This window comes from Phoca vitulina, unplaced genomic scaffold (assembly GCF_004348235.1).
Source record: "Phoca vitulina isolate PV1807 unplaced genomic scaffold, GSC_HSeal_1.0 scaffold67, whole genome shotgun sequence".
NCBI lineage: Eukaryota > Metazoa > Chordata > Mammalia > Carnivora > Phocidae > Phoca > Phoca vitulina.
Window position 1 is genome coordinate 1,615,423 of NW_022589770.1, and position 21,024 is coordinate 1,636,446.

The 21,024-nt window shown below is 39.5% G+C and overlaps 2 protein-coding genes across 5 annotated transcripts in view; one reads left to right on the forward strand and one right to left on the reverse strand.

Moving 5' to 3' along the window:
- The first annotated feature begins 6,931 nt into the window (after positions 1–6,931).
- On the forward strand, positions 6,932–11,281 carry RPS6 (ribosomal protein S6). The gene is made up of 6 exons (XM_032392473.1): positions 6,932–7,020; positions 7,551–7,682; positions 8,313–8,523; positions 8,726–8,872; positions 10,898–11,055; positions 11,145–11,281. The coding sequence occupies exons 1-6, from the start codon at positions 7,015–7,017 to the stop codon at positions 11,238–11,240; spliced, it is 750 nt and encodes a 249-aa protein (XP_032248364.1). The 5' UTR covers positions 6,932–7,014; the 3' UTR covers positions 11,241–11,281.
- DENND4C (DENN domain containing 4C) overlaps positions 11,272–21,024 on the reverse strand; it is a 137,280-nt gene continuing 127,527 nt past the window's right edge. For 2 of the 4 annotated variants that reach the window (XM_032392471.1, XM_032392469.1), the window contains 3 exons: positions 16,897–17,047; positions 15,195–15,259; positions 14,868–15,004 (listed from right to left, as the gene is read on the reverse strand). In XM_032392471.1, the coding sequence (XP_032248362.1) occupies positions 14,868–15,004; positions 15,195–15,259; positions 16,897–17,047 (353 nt within the window). Of the gene's footprint in view, positions 15,005–15,194; positions 15,260–16,896; positions 17,048–21,024 lie in introns of all 4 variants that reach the window. The other 2 variants (XM_032392472.1, XM_032392470.1) reach the window with 2 other exon arrangements.

The following is a 21,024-nucleotide window of genomic DNA, read 5'->3' on the forward strand; positions in this document are numbered from 1 at the left end:
AACAAAAAAAGACATCCCTTGCTCATATCTATACCCCCGACAACAATAACTTGGCATCCAACCAGGGACAAAAATGCCTTTGTTGGAGCCTCGAGATCCAGGTAGGTTGTGGAAGCCTGATGCAGGCCGAGACCAAGGAGAGCTGTTCCGAGAAGGCAGGCCCGCACCCAGGCTGCTGGCCCGCCCACCGTGGTCATGTGCACACACGCAGAACCAGCTCTGTAACCCTGATGCCTGGGCTACAGCCCCATCTGGCTTTGGTTCCCTCAGCAGCACCGTGTGCTAAAGGACTCGGGAGGAGTCATACCTACGGGTGCATTGGGTAACAGCCATAGGGACCTCAGTCCTGGCTGCAGACCCTGAGGTGGCCTATGAACCGGCTCCAAGACACTCTTGGCTGGGATCCAGGAGCCCCTGGAAGTAAGCCTGTCAGACTTGGTCAAACTGCAGATTTTGAAACAGCCCTGGACCTGGACTCCAGCCCATCTCAGCAGCAGCCTGTGAACAGTCCTGCTGACACAAAGACCTGGCAGGAGATCTTCCCGTCTACGACCTGGAGCTCCTGAAAGGGCCCTATCCTTGGCTCCGGCCCCTCTAGCCATGGCCAGAGAGCCAGCCAGCCCACCCAGGGCCCTGGCAGGAGCCAGGCCAATCCATGCCTCCACAGCCAGGGACGTTCTGCTGTCATTGCTAATCCCTCTACCCTACTGCCCCTCGGTAAAAGTAATCACTTTAACTAGGTAATCAATTAACAAACGCATCTCTATTTTATCATTCCCTTTCCCTTTCTTATTAAAAAAAAAATAAGTAACTTTTCTCACTCAAAAACATCTGGGAAACCAGGCTATGTATTTTCTAGAGATATTCCTCATTCTTTTTTTACTGCAACGTACCATGTTTTCTTAATTCTAAGACTCACATTCCTTTCTAGTTCAGCATTTCAACATCAAAACCAGTCTTAAATCAGTGCCAAGTGAATTTACCAGCCACAAGGCTGAGAGGTGAGTTGTGACCATTCTCTCCCGGACAGTTTCCAATTCATTTGCTTCTTAATGCAACTGAAGTACTTGGAAGAGCAGTGTCACGAAGTTCAATTTTGCATACTTAGGATTGCCATTTGTTGTTGACCATATTCTTAAAATTATTGTGATGCAGTATTGAAAAAGAAGGTTGCCATGTATGCAAAAGATTGCGTGTCACACAGCAGACGGTGCAATTAAATGTAGACACAGCCAAGCCTCTTGGGAGCGATGACAAATTTCAGGGCAAAGGTTAGTGTGAGCCATTTATGCATCAGGAAGTACACAAGCGCTAGACATTTATCAGTGAAAAGCTTTCAGTTGACTTCCAAGAGAAGCTTTTATAATTCCAGCTTTACTAATGAGGAAAAAAAAAAAAGACCAAATAGAAACTAGAGTTGGAATCCCAGCTATTGTTTCTATTCCTCAAAAGTTTTCAGGTGATTCTAAAACTGACAAGACTACATACACAGGATGCCTGCTTTCAACGCTGCTAGTTGACATAGTACTGGAAGGTCTTGGCAGAGCAGTTAGGAATGAATGAATGAATAGCACTCAAACTGAACAGAAAGAGGTAAAACTATCTCTATTCACAGATGACATGATCATAAATAGAAGATCCCAAAGACTCCACAAGAAAACGAATAAATTCAGCAGTCTTAGGAAATAAGATGAATGCACAAAAATCGGTTGTGTTTCTACACACCAGCAATGAACAATCTGAAAAGGAAATCAAGAAAACAATCCCAAAGAATAAAATACCTACAAATAAAATTAATCAAGGAGGTAAAAGACTTGCAAGCTGAAAACCACAAAACATCGCTGAAATAAAGAAGACCTAAATGAATGGAAAGACATGCTGTGTTATGAATTGGAAAACTCAATGTTGTAAAGATAGTAAAACTGATCTATAGATTAAATGTAATCCCTCTCAAAATTCCAAGGGGGCATATTTTGCATAAACAGGCATAAAATTCATATGGAATTATAAGGGATCCCAAAGAGCTAAGACAATCTTGAAAAGAACCACCAAATCAAGGACTCAGACTTCCTCAATTCCGAAACTTACTACATAGCTACAAATCAAAACAGCAGGATACTAGCATAAGGATAGACATACAGACCAATGGAATAGAATTGAGAGTCCAGACTCATAAACTCATACATCTATGGCCATTTGATTTTCAACAAGGGTGCTAAGATCATTCAGTGAAGGAAAGAATAGTCTCATTAACAAATGGTGGTGGAACAGCTGGATATCTACATGTGAAAGAATAAAGTTGGATTCACTACCTCACACCATATTAACAAATTAACTCAAAATGGATCAACAACCTAAATATAAGAACTCAAGCCATACACTTCTTGAAAGAAAACACAGGGCTCCTGGGTGGCTCAGTCGGTAAAGTGTCTGCCTTTGGCTCAGGTCATAATCCCAGGGTCCTGGGATACAGCCCTATGTCAGGCTCCCTGCTCAGTGGGGAGTCTGCTTCTCCCTCTCCTTCTGCCCCTCCTCCCTACTCTTGCTCTCTCTCTCAAATAAGTAAATAAAAATCTTAAAAAAGAAAAAAAATATAGGGGTAAATCATCTTGACTTTGGATTTGGCAATGGACTTGTCTCAGGTATAACACCAAAAGCATGATCATAGAGAAAAAAAAGATAAATTGGACTTCATTAAAATTAAAAACTATTGTACATCAAAAGACATTATCAAGAAAGTGGAGACACCTACAGAATGGGAGAAAATATTTGCACATCATATATCTAATAAAGGCGTAATATTCAGAATATGCAAAGAACTCTTACAACTCAACAAGATATGGGCGCCTGGGTGGCTCAGTCGTTAAGCGTCTGCCTTCAGCTCAGGTCATGATCCCAAGGTTCTGAGATCGAGCCCCGCATCAGACTCTCTGTTCAGCGGAGAGCCTGCTTCTCCCTCTCCCACTCCCCCTGCTTGTGTTCCCTCTCTCGCTGTCTCTCTCCCTGTCAAAAAAATAAATAAAAAATCTTTAAAAAAAACAAACAACAAGACATGCTAATTCAAAATGAGTAAGCAGCCCTTGTATACTACTAATGAGATTATAAAATGGTGTGACCGTTATGAAAAATAGTACAGAGTTTCCTCAAAAAATTAAAAATAGGGGCGCCTGGGTGGCTCAGTGGTTAAGTGTCTGCCTTCAGCTCAGGTCATGATCCTGGGGTCCTGGGATCGAGCCCCACATCAGGCTCCCTGCTCAGCAGGGAGTCTGCTTCTCCCTCTGCCCCTCCCCCACCCCGATTGTGCTCTCTTGAGCTCTCTGTCTGAAATAAATAAAAATCTTTAAAAAAAAAAAATTAAAAATAGAACTGCTATATGATCTAGCAATCCCACTTCTGGGTATATATCAAAAAGAATTGAAAACAGGGGCTTAAGCAGATATATGCACATATATGTTCATAGCAGCATTATTCACACATTGGTGGTTCAGCGGTAGAATTCCCACATGCCATAGCAGCATTATTCACAACAGCTAAGCGGTGGAAGTAACCCAAATACTCATCAACAGATGAATAAACAAAATGTGGTATATAGATACAATGGAATATTCTTCAGCTTTAAAAAGGAAGGCTTCTACATGCTACAACATGAATGAATTTTGAAGACATTATTATTTTTTAAATATTTATTTATTTATCAGAGAGAGAGAGAGAAAGCACAAGCAGGGGGAGTAGCAGAGGGAGAGGGAGAAGCAGGCTCTCCGCGGAGCAGGGAGCCCGATGTGGGACTCAATCCCGGGACCCTGGGATCATGACCCAAGCCGAAGGCAGACGCTTAACCAACTAAGCCACCCAGGCGTCCCTGAAGACATTATGTTAAGTGAAATAAGCAATCACAAAAAGGTAAGTACTATATGATTCCATTTCTATGAATTTGACTACTTGAGATACTTTATATATATAAACAAAGTAGAATGGTGGTTACCAGGGGTGGGGTGGGTGGGGTGGGGAGGAGGAGGAGTTGTTTAATGGTTATAGAGTTCCAGTTTTGCAAGATGAAAAAGTTTTGAGGATCTGTTTCACAACAATGTGATTATATATATATTTTTAAAGGTTTATTTATTTGAAAGAGACAAAGAGCTCACATGAGCAAGTGGGAGAGGAAGAGAGAGAATCTTAAGTAGGCTCCACACTCAGCACAAAACCAACGTGCGAGGCTTGATCTCACAACCCTGAGATCATGACCTGAGCTGAAATCAAGAGTCAGACGCTTGAGCAACTGAGCCACCCAGGTGCCCCTGCGATTATATTTAACACTACTGAGCTGTATACTTAGAAGTGATTAAGATGGTAAATTTTGTGTTTTTTACCACAATAAAAAAAAATACATAAAAAGAAGAAAAATCTGAGGAGTAGTCCTGGATTTTACTTTGTCTCACATTAATTCACTATTACTACTACTTCAGTGAAAACAATTAGAGCTTAAAAACATAATTGGGCAAAGTACTTGAATAGTTTCCTATTTTTCCAAAGAAGATATACAAAAGGCCAACAGGTAAATGAAAAGATGCTTAACATGATTAGTGATTAGGGAAATGCAAATCAAAATCACAATGAGGTACCACTTCACACCCACTAGGATGGATATAATAAAAAATAGAAAATAACAAAATAGTAAGTATTGGCTAGGATGTGGAGAAATTGAAACACTCATATATTGCTGGTGGGAATGTAAAATGGCTCAGCAGCTGTGAAAACAGTTTGGCAGTTCTTCCAGGAGTTAAACACAGAATATGCCCAGTGATTCCACTTTTAGGTATATACCCCAAAGAATTAACCAGGTACTCAAATGTACCAGCGCTACCCACCAGTTAAAAGTTGGAAATGGCCCAAATGTCCATCAATGGATGAATGAATGGATAAACAAATTATATTCTATACATATAGTGGAATATCATTCAATCATAAAAAGGAATGAAGTATTGATAAATACTACAATGTGGATGAACTTCAAAAACATGAGAAGCCAGACACGAAGGTCACATATTGTATAATTCCATTACAGAAGATGTAAATCCATAGAGACAGAACTCAGACTGTGGTTGCCATTGGGTGCAGGAAAAGGGGAATGGGGAGCAACTGTTTAATGGGGACATGAATTTCTTTTGGAACTAGATAGAGGTGGTGGATGCACAACATTGTCAATGTACTAAATGCCAATGACTTGTTTACTTAAAAATGATTAATTTTGTTATATCAATTTCACCTCTTTACCAAAAAATTCCACAGGTTTTAAATGTATCATTTCACCAACATTCTATACATTAATACTAGATGATCAAACAGGATTTAGTAGACCATTTAAATTTTGAATGTGAAACAGGCCTAAACTCAAATCTTTGTGATACTGAAGCGGAAAATGGGATGTAATCATCTTGGAAAGTAAATTGTCGTTTACATGAAATGCAGGAGTTTTTATTTCTTGAAAAAAAATACTGAGTAAATAAGAGACAATAAACGTTCCTTCCTTCAGAATACTGATTGAGTGTGGGCTTCAGACTTAGACCACCTGGGTTCCCATTCTTGTCTTCCCAGGAATGTTCTAGAGGACTATCAGCACTTTCTCATGTCTTGTGTACTATTAAGAGTTGCATCACTGCGGATTCAAGATTTACTATAATACATTCACTTATTCTCCCTCTACTGGCTGGTTCCATACTACCACACTGTAATAGACCAATACCTATCAGAGCTGGGGTTGTGATAATTTAACAAGTATTTACTGAGTGCTTATTTTTTATGTGCCATGCACTTTGCTGTGTCCTAAGTGCTCCATAGCGAAGTTTAGACAGGATTTATCATTTATTTATCATTTAGAACAGTGCATAGACCATAAACATACCATTTACGTATCATTAAGTATGAGAAAGGAAAACAGTGCTCTACCAGAGATAAAAGGTGGGATACTATTTTATTTTAGGTAGCGTGGACAGCAAAGGATTTTTCTTGGGACATCTAATCTGAACGACCTACATGATATTAACAAAAGGTGTATTTGTGGGAAGTTTGAGGTCAGGGACAGGAGATTGGAAAGTATTTAACTGCTACGGAAAATGGTGCATTTCCAGCAAGAGCGATATAATTTTGCGTTGTAAAAAGATCCAGAGGTTGGGCGCCTGGGTGGCTCAGTTGGTTAGGCGACTGCCTTCGGCTCAGGTCATGATCCTGGAGTCCCGGGATCGAGTCCCACATCGGGCTCCCTGCTCGGCGGGGAGTCTGCTTCTCCCTCTGACCCTCCCCCCTCTCATGCTCTCTCTCTCTATCTCATTCTCTCTCTCAAATAAATAAATAAAAAATCATAAAAAAATAAAATATTATAAAAAAGATCCAGAGGCAAGACAGAAGCCAGGGAGACCATTTAGGACGCACCGATGGTGGCCCGGACTTAGGTAATTGTGGTTATTGGCCTGCGCGAAAGGGAAGGTGCTATTCTGTGACAGAACGACGATGACGGCAGAGCAGTTAGAGGACAGGCAGAAAAACAAATCACGGCTTTCAGGGCGTCCTGCTGCGAACAGCCGGAACGAGAGCAGGGCAAGTTTCTGAAATAAAAAGAACTAAAAAGAACTAAAAATCTTCAGACGGTGTATAAGGTACAGGAGAGGGCAAGAGAACTGAACTCCGGTCCCGCCCTTCTTTGGTACCAGCAAAGGCAGAGTGATCGGGACCAAGCTGGGACTCCACCCTGGCTCTGGACAGTGCGAGACAGATGAACCTGCGGAGAGTCTAACCTTCAGAAACAAGCTTGGGTTGGGTAGCCCGTTACTCACTGCCGGCGGAGCCGACCTCCCTATGCTAATTAGCCCCGGCTCCGGAAGTACCGCCCACCGGCGCTCACTTCCGCTATCCCTAGCGGTCCGCTTATCTCGCGAGAACTAGAAGTGCCTATGAGACGTGGGCTAAGCGGAAGTCGGTCCTCTTTTTCGTGGCGCCTCGGAGGCGGTAGGCTGCTTCGGGATGAAGGTAGGAAGTGGTGGAGGCTTCTGAAATGGGCTGGGGGAAGGTGGGTCGAGCCCCAGAACGCCGCATTGTCACAGTGCTAGCACTCCAGAGTCCTAGCTCTAGGTGGAGAAGGGTCTGAGGCGGGAGAAAGCTGGCCGCTCTCGGGTCCAGGGGTCCGTGGGAGAGCGGATGGCGAGCGATTACCGCTGGAGCCGCGCCGGGCGGGGAGCGCCATAGTGGCGTCCTCACGCCCAGCCCGGCCGATGCGGCCCTGCTGCCCACTTGGCGGCCCGCGGGTCGGGCTCTTTGCTCTGACAGGCTGAGAGGCTGCGGAGGGCCCTTCGTCCCCGGGGTCATTCCGCGAGGCTTGAGGAAACATGAGACCGATTTTTAGTGCGGTGCTTGTGCGTTATTATGCGCACGCATGCTTCAGCTAACCAAACCGACCTGTCAAGGTATCTGCTGCTCGTCTGGGGGTTACATAAAAGGCTTCCTGGTGGTTCTGCGGTTTTCTAAAGCTCTTCTCCCCCCCCCCCCCCCTTAATTCTTAGCTGAACATCTCTTTCCCAGCTACTGGCTGCCAGAAACTCATTGAAGTGGACGATGAACGCAAACTTCGTACCTTTTATGAGAAGCGTATGGCCACAGAAGTTGCTGCTGATGCTCTGGGTGAAGAATGGAAGGTTGGTTACTGAATTAAATTGTTTTTAGCTGTTGAAGAAATAGCGCTATTGGTAATTGGTGTATGTAGCCGAGTAGGAACTACTCCGGGTTCTGTCTTACGACCTTGCTTGGGTTACTTCTGCATGTCTCTTTAGAGCTGTCACCTTGCAGGGTTCTGTGTACATCAAAGGGGAAAGTAAAGTTCTTTAAGGGGCGCCTGGGTGGCTCAGTCGATAAGCGTCTGCCTTCGGCTCAGGTCATGGTCCCAGGGTCCTGGGATCGAGCCCCGCATAGGGCTCCCTGCTCAGCGGGAAGCCTGCTTCTCCCTCTCCCACTCTCCCCGTGTTTCTCTCTGTCAAATAAATAAAATCTTAAAAAAGTTCTTTAAAAAGTGCTAACAAGGGTTGTTTCTGTTTGGTAGCTCGTTTGTACTTTGGTTTCTTAACAGTCTTGCCCTCGCTGGAACTGTTACATCTAGTAAAACATAGGTTAGAAATAGGACTTGAAAGGAATTTTCTAATCTTGGCCAATTGGAAGATGTACACAAAATTTAGTAACCAGAGAAAACTGTAAATTTCAAATTGTTTTAGCACACTTCCTAGGATTTAAGGGCTATAATCCTTTATTTTACAACGTGTCGTATTCTGCAGGGTTATGTGGTCCGAATCAGTGGTGGCAATGACAAGCAGGGCTTCCCCATGAAGCAGGGTGTCTTGACCCATGGTCGTGTCCGCCTGCTGCTGAGTAAGGGGCATTCCTGCTACAGACCAAGGAGGACTGGAGAGAGAAAGCGCAAATCTGTTCGGGGTTGCATTGTGGATGCCAATCTCAGTGTTCTCAACTTGGTCATTGTAAAAAAAGGTGAGGTGTACTTGTGTTCTTGAGTTCAGTTTCTCTTTACATGGATTTAAAAGCTGATTACCCAGATGCTTTTTCATTTTCACTTGCAGTATCCACAGTTTGACCATTGGACTTGTTTCTTTACCAATGCATAAACAGTAATTACGGTTCTTGTTGTAAAAAAGTTGTGGAATTAAAAGGTCTGATCACTTTCCTCTTTTAGGGGAGAAGGATATTCCTGGACTCACTGATACTACTGTGCCTCGTCGCCTGGGGCCCAAAAGAGCCAGCAGAATCCGCAAACTTTTCAATCTCTCTAAAGAAGATGATGTCCGCCAGTATGTTGTGAGAAAGCCCCTAAACAAAGAAGGTAGGGGAGATTATGCAGTTTAGGGTTTGCTTAATTTTATTTGTCTGTAGCATCTTGTGCACATATTAGAAAGTCCACCTATTATGTATTTAGCAGGAGTTTAAGTATTTTAGGAAAATATTGGGAAGAGGGTCAAGATCGGCACTTGTTACTAATCCTTGTTGTATCTGATGCTTCTCTAGAGTATTACAATTTTACTTGAAATTTTCCCTGAGCTACTCATGTATGCTTATCCGAAGATAACTTAGCAGACCTAAAGTTCATTACTTTGGGTTAGGAGTTGGGAAAATGATAGAAAATTCTGGGACTATGGTTGAATGTGCTGACTTCCCACCCACTTTTGCTTTCTTTACATATTAGAGGTTCTGTTTGTTTACAGACGAAGTAATGCTTTCATCAGCTGAAGTTGCTGTTAAGTCCTGGCCCTCATTTTCTTAATCTGAGATGTGGATAGCAGTAGGGGGAGTTGTGGACATTAGAACAAAAATACTTCATTCAGAATCCTAGGAACAGGTGTTTGGGGTTTTGGAGCTTTAATATTTTGAGATGGTATATAGTAGATAACGTGGTTTGTTAGGGAACATGACCCATCACTGGTGAGGCAGCAGTGTTCTGTGACATGACTATTTCTTAGTAAAGTGTATGAGTATTTCTTTCCATTATGTGGAGTAAAGAGCATGTCCATTCGGGTGGGTTTTCCTGACAAATGTGAAAAAAACTGGTTGGGTTTTGGCGCTGGGTACTTAAAAACCTAAAACCTACACCTGGCATATGGCGAGTGCTCATGGGTCACTCCAAATATCTGAACCACCTGTGTGCGAGGTACTATTTTAAGTGTTGGTGATATAGTATAAAAGGACAAGTTATTCTCCTGTGGTTTACGCTTAAAAAAGAAATAGGGGCGCCTAGGTGGCTCAGTCGGTTAAGTGTCTGCCTTCAGCTCAGGTCCTGGGATCGAGCCCCACATCAGGCTCCTTGCTTTGCAGGGAGTGCGCTTCTCCCTCTCCTCCCTGCTTGTACTCTCTGTCCTCCTCTCTCAAATAAATAAAATCTTTTTTTAAAAAAAGAAAGAAATGGCAGATACATGGCAGTTGGGCAGTATGAACACCACTGGCAATACCAGTGTAGTAAGTGTTCTAGTTAACAGGTGTTTATAGCATGGTTCTTTTATCTTTTATGTATATAATTAAGGTGTCTGACTTTTAGCAAAACCTGAACAATTACTTAGTTCTAGAATATTTGCCTGTGCTATTTGTTACTCTCACCAGGTGTCTACAAACTCAAATGATTGCATCTAAAGAGACATGTGCTCCAAAGCAGATCTATAATCCATAGGATTTGGGACTTAGAGCACACGGGCTAAGTGAAGATAGTCTATGAACACTGTGCTGCACATTTTAACGTTAATGGTTTTGTTCCCCAGATTGGCAGGATCTGCCTTGGCAAACACCAGATGCAAGCATAAATGGGATTTCAGAGTGTGGTTAGGGTAGTGGTGCAGATAGAGCTTAGTTTTCATAGATGAGTTACACAGGCACAGTTAATACAGTTTTAAACTAATGCTCCTGTGTCTTAAGAGTACAAATATGTAATACCCTACAAAGACAATATAATTGTGGAAGGGAAATCAAAGTTGAGTAGAAAAAAGCTTGGGGTATGACTTCCCCCCGCAAGCAGAGTAGCCTAAATTTACATATGGTCTTGAAGTTGACATCCAAATTAGTGGTGTAGTTTAATGAGCCGTTTGAGGATTAAATGTGCTTATCAGGAAAACATTGGCACCTAGTAGACAAAGTTAATCTCTTCACTTTTCAGAAGGACTTAACCAGTTTCTATTTTGAGAATATTTAGCCCATCTTGGCTTTTTGTTGACAGGGTAGGAAGTCTATTAGATTTGACTTAAAAGGCCTCATACAGGTAAGTTTTCCTACAGTAATCCTGTTTGTTAGTAATGTTTTTAAAATGTAGATCCTAATGAACACGGGTATTCTTGAGAAGTGTTTGAATCATCATCTGAATTTTCAGGTAAAAAACCTAGAACCAAAGCGCCTAAGATTCAGCGTCTTGTTACCCCACGTGTCCTCCAGCACAAACGGCGGCGTATTGCTTTGAAGAAGCAGCGCACTAAGAAAAATAAGGAAGAGGCTGCAGAATACGCTAAACTTTTGGCTAAGAGAATGAAGGTAAGTCAAGAAGACTGGGGGTGGGAAATCAGGCCTGACTTTGGATTTTTAAGCCAGACAATCTATAACTGCTTTTTTGTTTTGTTTAGGAGGCCAAAGAAAAACGCCAGGAACAGATTGCCAAGAGACGGAGGCTGTCCTCTCTGAGAGCTTCTACCTCTAAGTCTGAGTCCAGTCAAAAATGAGATTTTCTATGAGTGACAAATAAATAAGATCAGACATCAAATCCCCTTTATTGACTTTTCATTGATGACAAAACAGATAAATGGAGAGAAAACTGAGATAAGGGAATATCGTGTATAGCAATATGATGGTGTATAAAGTGTTCTAGAGATACTTGAAAGTGATACCTTCAAGGTGAGAGGCTGAGACCATACTGTAACAGTGGGACAGATGGCCAGTACGGGATTTCTTTTTGAGATGGGTGGGTGGCTCAGGAAAGGATTCTGTGCATAAGGTACCTATTGCTTTTTCAGCAAGGCATGGAACAATTTGGGGGAAATAAAAGGACTAGGACTATTTTTTCGTACACTTTATTTTGAGGAATACAGTTTTAAACATCCATACACAATATATGAAAAGTGCCCTTAAGATGGACATTTGTCATATGTAAAAAAGATACCTTGTTAAAAGCATAGTTAACAGATAACATCTTAAAACAGTTCACAAAGCTTTCAAAACCAGTGCAAATTGTATTAACAAAAGCTTTTCAACTCTAGTGAATTGTTACTCGTGCATTTTATGGTTTCACACTGTGCCTTTAAGAAACACTTGGATTGATGAAGGATGCACAAAGAGAAAATATACTGTTTTCTAATGTAGCCTGTCTAGTTTCTATAGTTAACTGCAGTTAGAACTAACCTTTACAGACTAGAAGGCTCTTAAAAAGGCACATCAGGCTTTAAGGGTGAAGAACTGGAGTTCCTTATTTGCTGGAGTGTATGTTTTAACCACAGGTGAGTAAAATTTTCAACTGCTTTAACATACAGAGACAAGCTGTGCTTGCACTTAAAGGTGTGCGTATCAATCACGTGCGGATCTGATCAAAATGTAGATTGTGACTCAGAAGGTTTGCGGCCCCAGAATCTGCATTACTAGTAACTCTCCAGGTAATGTCAATAATGCCAGTCCCTGGACTAGACTAGCTGAGAAGATTCTTAGACAAAAGGGAGATCCATGTTACTCTTAATACATGGTATTAAAAAGTTACAGAACATGAAAAACTCATTGGCAATTGGTGTTACATAAATTAAGATTGAGCTACAAAAGCGGAAAGGGAAAATGTAGCATTTGTAAGTGATAACGCAAAATAAAAAGGAATAAACACTGCAGTCATAGGGGGTAACTTAAAGGCCGGAAGGCAGGTCTGGTTATACAGGCCAGAGTTACTGTACTAACCAGCACCTGGTTGATTTTAACACAAAATGAGCACCACCACCACGCTTTCTTGTACCAAGGAGTGCAGTCACTAAAGTGGACAGATAATGGCTGAGCTAGGCTGTTCTAGCTTGTTAATTCTGGCAGATTTAAGATGGAGAACTACTTTTCAAAAGGGGGAATGCTGGAGAGTATTTGAATAGTAAGAAAGAATGTTTAATCCTGCATTACTAGTTTGTACTAAGAATGAAGTTAAGAGCAACAACTGACTCCCACAATTAAAGGATTCATTTACGCTTATATTATGCTTGCATAGTTTAGTCTTAACCACGTAGATTGCTATAATCTACAAAATGCAGCCAAAATCATTTAAAATCAGACTATCAAATCCAAAACTAGTATAAGGTAATGCTAAATATCTGGACTAATTTGAAAGATTGCAGAAGTTCTCAGGCTTTTAAGTTTCATACATTGCTACGAGTCACTCTAGACCTTTCTAAATGTATGGAGAATGACTGCATATCTGGCCTTACGGTTTTGTTCGCAGTAAATTTTTAGTGGTCCCCTTTCTGTGGTAGGTGCTAGAAAAGGCCTTTATGCACTTTTAACACAAAACAGCCCCTGTTTCTAAATGAAAGCAGGCTAAGGTTTCCAATGTATAATGGCTGAGTTACTTAGAATGTTATAAAAAGTTACTAGAAAATGTATACTTTAGTACAGTCTAGCCAAATCTTAAATGTGTAAGGAGATCTTCATTACACTTACTAACAGGAAGTGCTCTGGTAAGTAATTTCAGGAAGTGCTCTGGTAAGTAATTTAGTTCAAGTTAATGAAGACTACCGAGAAGTGGAAAAACAATATGGGAACTCTAAAAATCACAAAGGTCAGAATTTGTACACATTTCAGGAGCCTTAAAGATGTGACAGAGACAAGCACAGCAAACTTAAGAATTTTGCATTTTATTCATCCTCAAGCTTTTATGCAAGGTAATTCCAAACTTTGTTGGGGAAATAAGTGTTAAGTACCAAGTATTAAGCTGCAAAAATATATACTCTGAGATAGTGCAAATGATCCATTTTTAAGGTAATGAGAGTTGTACATAATTTCTGACAAGTTCTTTCACTCTAATTTCATAATAAATTGAAATGAAATCTGCATAGGTTAGATTAGCCCTGAAATGTCGAAAGACTGGTACAGTAACAATTTTTAAAAGATTACACCAGGTGGGAGATTTGGGCTGTTAACTGTACCACCTGGAAATATTTTTATCAACTGATTTGTCATCTGCATAATTACTGTAAAAGCACACATAACCATTGGTTTTTTAAACCTTGGAGAGAGTTAAGGCAAACTTAACTGTTCATAAGGGCTGTTTTTAATGAAAGGCATGATAATGTCAGGCATGTGAGGTCATGATTTTCTTGAACCTACTGGCAAGAAGCTCAAGAAGCTTTTAACATTTTAAGACTTAATTGATCCATCCTAAAAAACTATTTACAAATGCACAAATAATAAGCATACAAATTAAATATATAAGAATAAAATTTCTGTATGCAGTGCAAGTTTATCCCACAGGTTTTTAAAAGTGACCAATAGCAACAGTTTATGTACCTGAACAATTTCAGGTACAAAAAAATCAACATGAGCATTTTAAGCATGTTCCAATTTTGTAAATTATGAGGGTGATTTAATTTCATTTAAACTATATGATTGGCTCATTTATTTCCAATCTTAAAGCTGTTGCAAATTAACACGGTATTTGGGAAGAGGATGAAAGTATCTTGGATATTCAAGATAAAATCCACTAAGGAAGAGAATACATAATATGGAAGAAATACAGGCAAGGCTGTCATCAGACTTTAAGGTAATTTTGATTAATGACTACAGCTGAGTTTAGTTGTAGTCATTTAATAGTTGCAGACCCCTTTCAGAAAATTGTATTGCAACATGCAGTCTAAGAATTTTAATAAATATCATATGGCTGTACATACAAATACCTACACAGCCACACATATATACACACATACACAAATAGTTGCTCTTATAATTGAGATTTGATTTGTTTTGGGGTTAGGCAAGTTTACATTAAACTGCTATTCCCCAAGACCAACAACTTCAAATATAAACAAAATGCCAAGAATGAATATACTTTCGCATTATCAAACTACATATAATGAGAAATCCAAAAACAGTTCTCAAGCAGAGGCAGATAAACCACTCAGAAGTTGCAAACCTTCAGATATTAACCCTGGGGCATTTTTATGACATTTTTATGCTGTGAGATGATTCCATACGAATTACATTTCATTACATACTGTCCCAAGAGTTAGCTTCATTTCCCTTTCATCAATTGTTAGCATTTGGAACAAACCTTCAATGTTTGCCAAATGAATCTATTCCCTCAAGCTTTGTCAAAAATCTAGTGAACATCTTATTTAAATGAGAGGCGCTCCAAAACACTTCCTGCACCATTCCATACTGATACTTGGTGGAGCATCAATTTTCTGCAACTTTTCAAGAATCTCTGAAGATAGATTATTGTATGCAAGTCCATATTCATTGTCAAAAGCCTCTGAAAGACATTTTCAAAAATGCAGTTACAATTTGTTAAAAAGTCATAAGCTGAAAAATGGTAATTTCAAAACTGTATTTAAAAGTAGAAATCCTTGGAAAGGTGAGGGCAGCCATACCAATTACAACTTTGTAAATTACTTCAGAAAATGAAAGAACCTCCTTTAGTAATACTTAAGTAACCAACTTACCAATATCAATATTCTCTCTTCCAAGAGATACTAATGATAAGAAGAGGATTTCTCGGTATAAACTCCTATAAAACAAATGTTTTTAAAGTTAATGGGCACAGAGCATAAAAATACACACATGAAGGTTTTGTAAAATGGTGAAAAATGATTACGTTTTATAGTTAACAGTAACGTATCCATGTCCGTGTTGTGGTTTTGATATAACACTACAGTTAGAAGAAGTCACCTTTAGGGGAAGTTGGGTGAAAAGTATGGTGAATTCTGTGCTACTCTTTGCAACTTACTTTGGATTTCTATTTCAAATGAAAAAGTTATGGACATAAGACTAAACACTAAAAACTACTTTAAATGGCTTATTTTAACTTTTATAATATTTTAACAATAATATAAATACAGTTGACCTTGGACAACATGGGATTGAATTTCATGGGTCCACCTGTATGTTGGGTTTTTTTCCCCAGTACAGCGAGTACTGTAAAGGTATTTTCTCTAGTAACTTTATTGTAAGAATCCGTTATATAATACAACATACAAAATGTGTTAGCTATTTGTTATTGTTAGGACTTCTGGTCAACAGCTATTAAATTTCGGGGTAGTCAAAAATTATACACAGATTATCAATTGCATGGGGGGTCATTCAAGGGTCAACTATAATAGGTAACTGTTTTAACTCTACTTTGCAATTAAACTTTGCAAAAGCAGAGTCTCCTCTCAGATTAATTTTTAAGTAAGTTAGGGGTCTAAAACCCTTGGACACTGAAAAGTAGTGTGGTCTCTTTACTATTTAATCCAATAATAAAGGATAAACTATATTTGGTTTGTGAACATAAAAGTGTCACAAATTAAACCTTAAAAATGAGCTTCATAGCTCAGTTAAAAATGAAGGAAAGCTGAAGAAATGAACTGATTTCTGAGTACTTAACAGAAAAAAAATTAGAGAGTAATGCTAATTCTGATAATGCTTCATACGTAGCTTTGTTTAGAAGCTTCAGAAGTTGTAACATATCTCTCATTTTCCTTCCTCGCTTTAAACTACAGATGCTTGAAACTAGCTGCTCTTTAGACTGTGAAGGTCATCTCTATCTCAACTGTTGAGATTACAAAAGGATCCATTCATTTTCATAATCAGTTCACGCTCTATCACTTCTGAGGTTATCTTCAAAGATGCCATGACCAAAGAAACTTGTAGAGGATCTGGAAACTGTTAGTATTTGGTAGCATTTATTATGCCACCTTTTCTGAAGTCTCCCCTGCAAAATTCACTTATATTGAGACTGGGATGAGTACTGATCTAAGCCTGTTAGCGGACAGTAGTAAGAGGATCAGGAAAGCTCCATATCCTTTGTAATTTACTGTTTCCATTGCTTTCCTAAATTGTTTCTATTCCTAAACAGGTTTTTTTTAATGTCCCACAAGAAAATAAAAGATAAGACGTGCAGGTATGACAGGGCCTGAACAAGTAGTACATATGTATAACGTCACTGCTAACAAATTCAGAGAAGGTTTCCAGTGAATAGCAGTAATGTTTCCCAAAGACTCTACATTTTAGACATGAATGAATGACTTCCTAAAATTTATTCCTCCACACACAACTTTTGTAATGTTTGCTCAAGTATGAACATTTACAACTAGAGATATTTTAAAAATAATACTTAAACATGAAATTATCTTGAGTGGCATGAAGCAAAAACTGGATTCTTACCTTTGTCTTTTCATGTCTGGCTTTATTAGCTGTGAAAGTAGATTGATGGGTTTAAGAACATCATTATGTTGAATACTCTGCCTGATGGTTTCTACTAAAGTGCTTGTGGCTTCTTGTTCCTCTGATAGAAGAGACAATTTCTTTTCAGAATCTAATAATAAGAACACAGTAAGAATACTCTATTAAAAAAAAAAAAAGTTTTTTCCCCAGAGTTGTAGCATTTTTAGTCTTTTATTCAACATCGCCTCCCCCTTACCAGTAAAATTATGTGTCAATGTGACCAGCTAAAAAATATTTTTCCTGCTTTCTTTGGATAGTAAAGTCGTGTCCCTTTGCCTTTTCCCTGAACACAGGGGTTCCTTCTTCAGGCTGGGATGTGATAGCTTGTACTCCAGCAGCAATCTTGTTACCATGAAGCAACTGATGGAAAAGTGAGACACAACACCAGGAGCCTGGGTCGCTGATGACAGGAGGTGCCTCCCAGTCCTGGAGTGTCTATTTCATAACTTATTTATGTGAAAGAATAATCTTTACCTGTTTAAGCTTCTGTTATTTGCTATTAAATATAGCAGAGTATAATCCTAATTGATACAAGGGTAATTCCAGAATTAAGAATAAATATTTATATAGATTTCATAAATTACAAAAGTGCTTGAGTCTATATTGGGATTTAATCATGCTAACATTAAAAATACACAAAATCGGAGCGCCTGGGTGGCTCAGTCAGTTAAGCATCCAACTCTTGGTTTCGGCTCAGGCCATGATCTCAGGGTGAGATCAAGCCCCACATGGCGCTCCATGCTCAGTGTGGAGCCTGCTTAAGAGTCTCTCTCCCTTCCCCTCTACCCCTTCCCTTGTTCGTGTTCTCTCTCAAAAAAAAAAAAAAAAAAATCAAAGGGCGCTTGGCACAGAAAAAAGGGAAAACTTTCATACTGCAGGTAATTCCAGTAACCATACAATTTTATTTATACCCATATTAGCTGAGATGGGAATATGTACCCAGTAGCTCCCTAGTTGGCCTCATTTAGAGTGCCTGTCATAAAACAGGCTATCATATTTTTTATTCAGCACAGCTCTTAATAAAGGCAACTAGTAGAACTTCATTTGCATTCAAACAAAGAAATAAAGTTCTCCATTACAAGAGGAAATACTGACTGGCTGCTATGGGTTTTGATTCTAGCTCTGCTACATGATGACTTTTGGATATATTTGTTTTTTATGCTATGCTGTGATTTTAGAACCTAACCCAAATATAATCTGCAACTTCACTATTTCTCCTATAGTTCAGTTTTTTAATTAACACTTTTATTGAGAAATAATCCCCAAACCATTCAGTTCACCCACTTAAAAGTGTACAATTCCGTGATTTTTAGTATATTCATGAAGTTGTGCAACCATCACCACAATTGATTTTAGAAGATTTTTATCATCCCCCAAAGAAACCTCCTATCTATTAGCAGTCCCTCCTCTATCTCCCCAACCCTTCAGCCTTAGGCAACCACTAAGCTACTTTGTCTCCACAGATTTGCCTATTCTGGATATTCATACAAAAGGAATCATACTTTGTGTTTTGTGACTGGCTTCTATAATATTTTTAATTCATCCATATTGTAGTATGTATCAGTATTCATTACTTTTATTTCTAAATAATATTCCCTTGTATGGATGTACCCTACTTTAGCCATTCCTCAGTGGATGGACATTTAGGCTGTTTCCATTATTTGGCTATAAGAAAAATGCTGCAAAGCACGGTGTACTAATTTTTATACATATGTATGTTTTCATTTCTCGAGAGTGCGATTGCTGTGTCTCGTGATAACTCTGCCATTTTGAGGACCTGTGAAACTGTTTTCCAAAGCAGCTACTTTTTATTCCACTCGCAGTGTCTGAGGGTTCCAATTTCTCTATATCCTCACCAGCACTTGTTAGTTTCTGATCCCTCCGATTATGGACTACCTAGTGAGTGTGATGTGTTCTTTCATTGTGGTCTTGCATGTTTTTGAGGTCTAGTGATACTGAGCATCTTTCCATTTGCTTTTGGCCATTTGTGTATTTGGAGAACTGTCCATGCAGATCCTGCTGCGGCCTGAATGTTTGTCTCCTCAAAATTCTTCTGTTGAAAGACCTCATACCAAATATAATGGTATTAGGAGTTGAGGCCTTGGGAGGCAACATGTCATGAGGGCAGAGTCCTCATAAATGGGTTAGTGCCTGTTAAAAAAAGGAGCGGGGGAGGGTTACCAGAGTTCCCTCATCCCTTCTGCCATATGAAAGGATATAATGAGAAGTCTGCAACCTGGAAGAGGGCCCCAAACTGCCATGCTGGCACCATGATCTCGGACTTCCAGCCTGCAGAACTGTGAGAAATACATTTCTGTTGTTCATAAGCTACCCAGTCTGTGGTATTTTGTTATAGCAGCCAGAATGGACTAAAACAGATCCTTTGCCCATTTTTTAAATGGGTTGTCTTTATTGCTGAGTCGTAAGAGTTCTTTATACATTTTGAGTATAAATCTTTTTTAAGTTTTATTATTTGCACATATATTTCCCCCTTCTATGCGTTAACTTTTTTTTTTTTTGATGGTTTATTTTTCAGCACAGAAGTTTTTATTTTGATTAAGTCCAATTTATCTACTTTCTCTTTTCTCACTTGTGCTTTTGGTGGTGGTGTATCTAAGAAGGTCTGTCCTATACAAGGTCAGCAACGTTTACTATGTTTTCTTCTAAGAGTTCTTTCGCTTTTACATTTAGATCTATGATCCATTTTGAGTTCATTTTTATGTATAATATGAGGAGGTGCTCCAACTTCGGGGTTTTTTTGTTTTTTTGCATGATGCTCCAGTTGTCCCAGCACCATTTGTTAAAAACACTATTCTTTACCCACTGAATGGTCTTGGCATTCTTGTTGAAAGACAAATGACTATACATATGAGAGTTTATTTCTAGAAACTCAGCTCTATTCTATTGACATAGATAGATAGATAGATAGATAGATAGATAGATAGTAATCTCCCTATGCCAGTATCCCACTTTCTTTTCTTTTCTTTTTTTAAAGAGAAAGAGAGAGTGCCAGCAGGGAGGGGCAGAGGGAGAGGGGGAGAGAATCCCAAGCAGGCTCCACACTCCAGTGCAGACCCCGACGTTGGGCTCAATCTCAGGACCGTGAGATGATCTGAGCCAAAATCAAGAGTCGGACATTTAACCAACTAAGCCACCCAGGTACCCCAATATCCCACTTTCTTTATTACAACTTTGTTCTTTTTCAAGATTGGGCTATTCTGGGTCCCTTATCCGTGAGTTTTAGGATAGGATTGTCAATTTCTATAAAAAAAGCCACCCTGATTTTTGGTAGAGATTGTGTTGGATCTGTAGCTCAATCTGGAAATACTGCACTGCCATCTTAATATTAAATCTTCCAATCTATAAACGTGGAATTTCTTACCATTTATTTAGGTCTTCTCTAGCTTTGTCCTTCTGCTTTATTTATTCCTATTTTATTCTTTTTTTAAGATTTTATTTTAGAGACAGAGCGTGCAAGCGGGGGAGGGGCAGAGGGAGAGGGAGAGAAATCCTCAAACAGACTCCCCGCTGAGCATCGAGCTGCATGTGGGGCTTGATCCCAGAACCCTGAGATCATGATCTGAGCTGAAGAAATCAAGAGCTCAACCAACTGAGCCACCCAGTCACCCCTCTATTTTATTCTTTTTAATGCTATTGTAAATGGAATTATTTTATTTTTGGATTATTCATTGAAAGTATACAGAAATAGTTAATTTATTTCATTTTAATTCAATTAGCCAGCATATAGTACATCATTAGTTTTTGGTGTAGTGTTCGATGACTCATTAGTTGCATATAACACCCAGTGCTCATCACATCACATGCCCTTCTTAATGCCCATCACCAGTTACCCGATGCCCTCCATCCAATATACTGCAATTTTGCTGAAGTTATTAGTTCCATATAGTGTGTGTTCTCCTTGGACTTTTTATCTGTTAGATCACATAATCTACAAATACAGTTTTACTTCCTCCTTTCCAATTTGGATGTCTTATTTTCTTGCCTAATTGTACTACTGTAAGAACTTCCAGCACAATGCTGAACAAAACTGAGGAAAAAAAGACCTCC